The following is a 4,100-nucleotide window of genomic DNA, read 5'->3' on the forward strand; positions in this document are numbered from 1 at the left end:
ATTTTTCTTTCTGGCCCTAAGAAAAGGCTTGAGAGGCAGATAGCAATACGTGCCTGTGGAGATGATGACATATGAAAGCCCATTATCCAACTCCATAAAACTTTCAGTGATTCTTGTATCGATAGCCTAGAAAAAGCATTAGCTATATCACCTATATCTTTCTGAATTTTGATTTCTTGGATTTTAAGATTTTATGAACCGAATAAGCAAGGAAATACCAAACTTTGGGTGGAGACAAATTGTAAAACAAAACTGCCATTAAAACAACGACTGGGTCTATGAAGTTGAAGAAAAAACAAGATAGACCACCAGACAATTAGCAAATAAAGAATGCTCAACTATATTAAATAAATAATAACATAGTCCACTGTTTACATGTGAAGGAAAATAAATAATACAGTCCCCTGTTTACATGTAAAGGCAAAAGAATGCAACCCATTGAATAATGGCGAGAAATAGAAAATACACTGACTTACGAATCTTTCAACTGTACTCAGAATCCTGACATATTTCACATGATCCTAATAATACAACTACTCGGTATTATAATACAACTACTGTGCACTCGATGAAAAGAATTATGAAATCATAGGTTATCTTAGTAAGTACATCTATCTTTCTATATATAGATATAACAGACAAAACACTGCAGATTGTACTTTTGAGGCACCGTATCATTTCCTTATCAGATTGGATGCATTTCTATTCCCATTTCCCTTCTATCTGGTCGCAATTTCTAAATGAATATGTCAGAGCAACACTTCCATCCATTCTTTTCAAAACATATCTCTCCACTACAACATAACACACAAACTTTCTTCCAGTGCCACTGTTACTGAATAACTTATCCACTCTCACATCTCTGCTTGTTGCTTCTAATCCTTGTCTACCTTGATCTGTCCTGATTTTTGTAATAATGGGCCAGTTTAGTCTCACCCCCATCAATTTTCCCTTTTCCTGCATTATTCCTTTCATCCAAACACTCCCATCATCATCTCTAATCTCTTCAACTGCCTCAGTTCCAAATAGTAATGGTTCTTCCACCCTTGTTGTTCTTTGTACAACTATATCTTCACCGGGAGCACTGACTTCTGTTCTGTAAATCTCCTCCCAAAATTTCTCTAGCTCCATCTTGTAGAAGGGTGTCTCCATCAGCTGAATTTTGGGATCCTCATAGCTGTTGCCCAGCTCCTTGATGAAGATAAAGGGACAGTACCATTCACCAACTATAACAATGGGTGATATTTTCTCTGAGAATGAAAAATTGGAAGGGGGTAATTGTGCCCTCAAGTGAGCATTCTCGCCTCGAACATATGCAAGTCTGTCATGTTTACCACGCAAATCTTTGGGGCTAACTGACCAACCATCCCTACGTAGAAACTGTGGAGGAAAACCATCAGAAGCGATGCACTTTGAAGTGAACCCACATCTCTTTCGAATTACTTGGATCTGTTGGTATGGATTGTTGGGTTCCAGAGATCTAGGACGCAAGTCTTTGATACATCTACAGATACAGAACTTAGTCATGTCTTCTTCTGTGGAGCAGGTTTCCACCAATCTGTACACAGATCAAACAGTTAGCAGCCAACCTTCTCATTCTTTTTCAGTTACCAAATGATATAAACAAAAAAAATTGACAAATGCATATGACAGTCATTGTTCTTTATCTCTTAGTGATTTTGCAAGCTAATCTGCAATTGAAATAGATCAGTGTTGACATTTCTTTTTATCTACTCAAAAATAAAATCTTGAATTTCATAATTTACATCTCACAGCTATGGCCACTAAATTAAAATTTCTCCAGAGATTTTTACCAATATTATTATAGCTTTTTTTTAATGATGGACTCTGTAACTGTGCCCCAAATAAATCTTCAATCCTCATAAAGATGATCCTCAAGCCTGGTTTATCCACAATCATAGCTGCAAAAGTTGGATTCTTCTCACATGTAGTTTATGAGTACCCGTCACTACACTACCTGACTGGCTTATGAGTCCCTGTCACCACACTACCTGCCTCTAGTCAGAAACAGACCATCATGGCATTGATGTTTTCACAAATAATGAAATCATGAGATTGGTTTTTTCACAAATAATGAATGTCTCGTACTTTTATGAGATGGCTTCTTTGTCCGCAACAAAAATCTTCCCTACATTATAGTATTGACACTGTAAGGGGAGAAAACTTTCTAACATAATTTTCTAATACTCTCATATATTTTTAGGGTAGTCTAATTTTTTTGGTTGGATTTTGTTGAAAATTTGGTGGGATTTTTTGGTATTGGAAATTTGAACTCTTTCATTTATACCATTCAAAAAATATTGTCAGATTTAAACCAAAACTGAATAAATTTGTTTAACCACGGTTAGCTATAACCAGAACAACGATGCAGGGTTTTATGGCGGAAAACAGATTCTGATAAATAGCAGAGATGCTCACCCTTTGTACTTGCGTTCAGCTCGAACAACGTAATACCGATTGGAGGAGATGGGTTGGCCTAGAACCGGAATAAAATACACTCTATCCCTTTGCGTATGGGAATGTTCTCCACTGCCCGTCGTGTAGAGGGTTGACAAGCATTTATCTTGAGGGAAAGGCAATTCTCGCAACTCGTTACAGCAGCAGCCCCAACAGCACGCACCCTGCTCCTCGTCGCCTTCATCTTCATTTTGTTGAAAAACCAAATATGCAGAGTAAGGGCCTTCGGGTGGGGGGAATAGAACCCCACCCTGTTGGGTATTTTCATTCGTTGCTGCAGCCTGCTTGTAGGCCTCTAGCGATACCGTAGCATACATGGTTATCTATTTACTTCTCCCTAAACACACAGTCAGGATGGGGATGTTAGATCCTTGCATTAAATTCAGGAAACGGCTTTAGACGTGTGTGTACCAACCAATCTAGGCTGTTTTCTAACAGAGTATCCCCGATTTTTGTAAGGAATTTGATGGAATTATCTCACCTTATTGACTTGTTCCTGTTTGAAGTTGCTTGCAATTCTGACATTCCACGGCACTGTCTATGACAATGGTACACACAATCTAGGCTGTTTTATAACAGGGTATCCCCGATTTTTTGTAAGGAATTTGATGGAATTGTCTCACCTTATTGACTTGTTCCTGTTTGAAGTTGCTTGCAATTCTGACATTCCACGGCACTGTCTATGACAATGGTACACACAATCTAGGCTGTTTTATAACAGAGTATCCCCGATTTTTGTAAGGAATTTGATGGAATTGTCTCACCTTATTGACTTGTTCCTGTTTGAAGTTGCTTGCAATTCTGACATTCCACGGCACTGTCTCTGACAATGGTACACACAATCTAGGCTGTTTTATAACAGAGTATCCCCGATTTTTGTAAGGAATTTGATGGAATTGTCTCACCTTATTGACTTGTTCCTGTTTGAAGTTGCTTGCAATTCTGACATTCCATGGCACTGTCTATGACAATATATTTGAATGGTAACAATCTGTTTGAATGGTCATCTCGTGGGAATGGTCGGTTGCCTTCTTTTCCACTGATTATTTACCTTACCTTAATTTGAAAGCAAGGAAATGTTATTTCTGGATATCACTAAACTAATATCAGATTGACACGTTGAATCACATTATCATTATAATTATAATTATATATTTGAAGTCAAGATAGGTAGGCTAGCCATTCTGTCCCCGTCTATGACGAAATATCTTAATGTTGTTGGCCCGATATTGAGCTCTGAGAGTTGACCAAAATAGAAGAACCGGCGAAGATCAAATATCTTAATGGTTTTGGCACAATATTGAGCTCTCAGAGTTTCTCAAAATAGAAGAGCCCGCGAAGATCACCTGCTAAGGGTGATATGCATGCCTGTGTGAATGGGATTATATGGCGTTATTTGTCAAAATAACGTGATACCGTACTGCTAGGTACACACATGAATTATATGTTCTCCCCATTTGATGTTGAATAAACATAAAGAAATGGTTGCGTCGATAAACATAAACTAGCATTTGTACCTAGAGGTGGAAAGCAACGACGAGAGGAGCTATGGGTCATATGGAAGTAAGTAAAAGGCAACGACGAGAGGAGCTATGGGTCATATGGAAGTAAGTAAAAGCAAT

General features: G+C 38.1%; 1 protein-coding gene across 1 annotated transcript; it reads right to left on the reverse strand.

Moving 5' to 3' along the window:
- Positions 1–383: 383 nt before the first annotated feature.
- LOC149247841 (uncharacterized) lies at positions 384–3,497 on the reverse strand. Its single transcript, XM_089458303.1, has 3 exons — positions 2,960–3,497; positions 2,440–2,815; positions 384–1,558 (listed from the first exon to the last, which is right to left on the reverse strand). The coding sequence occupies exons 2-3, from the start codon at positions 2,793–2,795 to the stop codon at positions 703–705; spliced, it is 1,212 nt and encodes a 403-aa protein (XP_089314429.1). The 5' UTR covers positions 2,796–2,815; positions 2,960–3,497; the 3' UTR covers positions 384–702.
- Positions 3,498–4,100: the final 603 nt, after the last annotated feature.

Source organism: Pinus tabuliformis, chromosome 7, assembly GCF_031772625.1.
Source record: "Pinus tabuliformis cultivar Carrire ecotype Pingquan chromosome 7, CPIR1, whole genome shotgun sequence".
NCBI classification, from domain to species: domain Eukaryota; kingdom Viridiplantae; phylum Streptophyta; class Pinopsida; order Pinales; family Pinaceae; genus Pinus; species Pinus tabuliformis.